The following is a 532-nucleotide window of genomic DNA, read 5'->3' on the forward strand; positions in this document are numbered from 1 at the left end:
TCTCCCAGACCTGGTGTACAAAGTGTTTCCCCAAGAGACCAAAGACTCCCACGTGCTGGTGAGGGCGAAGCCAGAGCAGCCACTGCAGAACTTCACCGTTTGCCTGCGGTCCTACACCGACCTGACCCGGCCCCACAGCCTCTTCTCCTACGCCACCAAGGCGCAGGACAATGAGATCCTCCTCTTCAAGCCCAAGCCCAGTGAGTACCGGTTCTACCTGGGGGGCAGGTTTGTGTCCTTCGGCGTCCCCAAGAGCATCGCGGCGAGCGAGCACGTCTGTGCCAGCTGGGAATCCACCACCAGCATCGTGGGCCTTTGGCTCAATGGGAAGCCCTGGCCGCGCAAGGGGCTGCAGAGGGGCTATGCGGTGGGGGCGGAGGCGGCCATCCTGCTGGGGCAGGAGCAGGACGCCTTCAGGGGCAGCTTCGACGCCCAGCAGTCCTTCATGGGGGAAATCTCAGCAGTGTACATGTGGGACACGGGGATCTCCACCACGGGGGTGGTGGCGGCCATGTACAACAGCCCCAACGAT

At 63.2% G+C, this 532-nt stretch overlaps 1 protein-coding gene across 1 annotated transcript; it reads left to right on the top strand.

The window, feature by feature from the left end:
* Window positions 1-8: 8 nt before the first annotated feature.
* LOC104084246 (serum amyloid P-component-like) lies at window positions 9-513 on the top strand (the record flags this gene model as incomplete). The annotated part of the gene is made up of 1 exon (XM_009587997.1): window positions 9-513. A coding segment is annotated over one exon (505 nt), but the record flags the coding sequence as incomplete, so codon positions are not given.
* Window positions 514-532: the final 19 nt, after the last annotated feature.

Source organism: Fulmarus glacialis, unplaced genomic scaffold (assembly GCF_000690835.1).
Source record: "Fulmarus glacialis isolate BGI_N327 unplaced genomic scaffold, ASM69083v1 scaffold27821, whole genome shotgun sequence".
In the NCBI taxonomy this organism is placed as follows: domain Eukaryota; kingdom Metazoa; phylum Chordata; class Aves; order Procellariiformes; family Procellariidae; genus Fulmarus; species Fulmarus glacialis.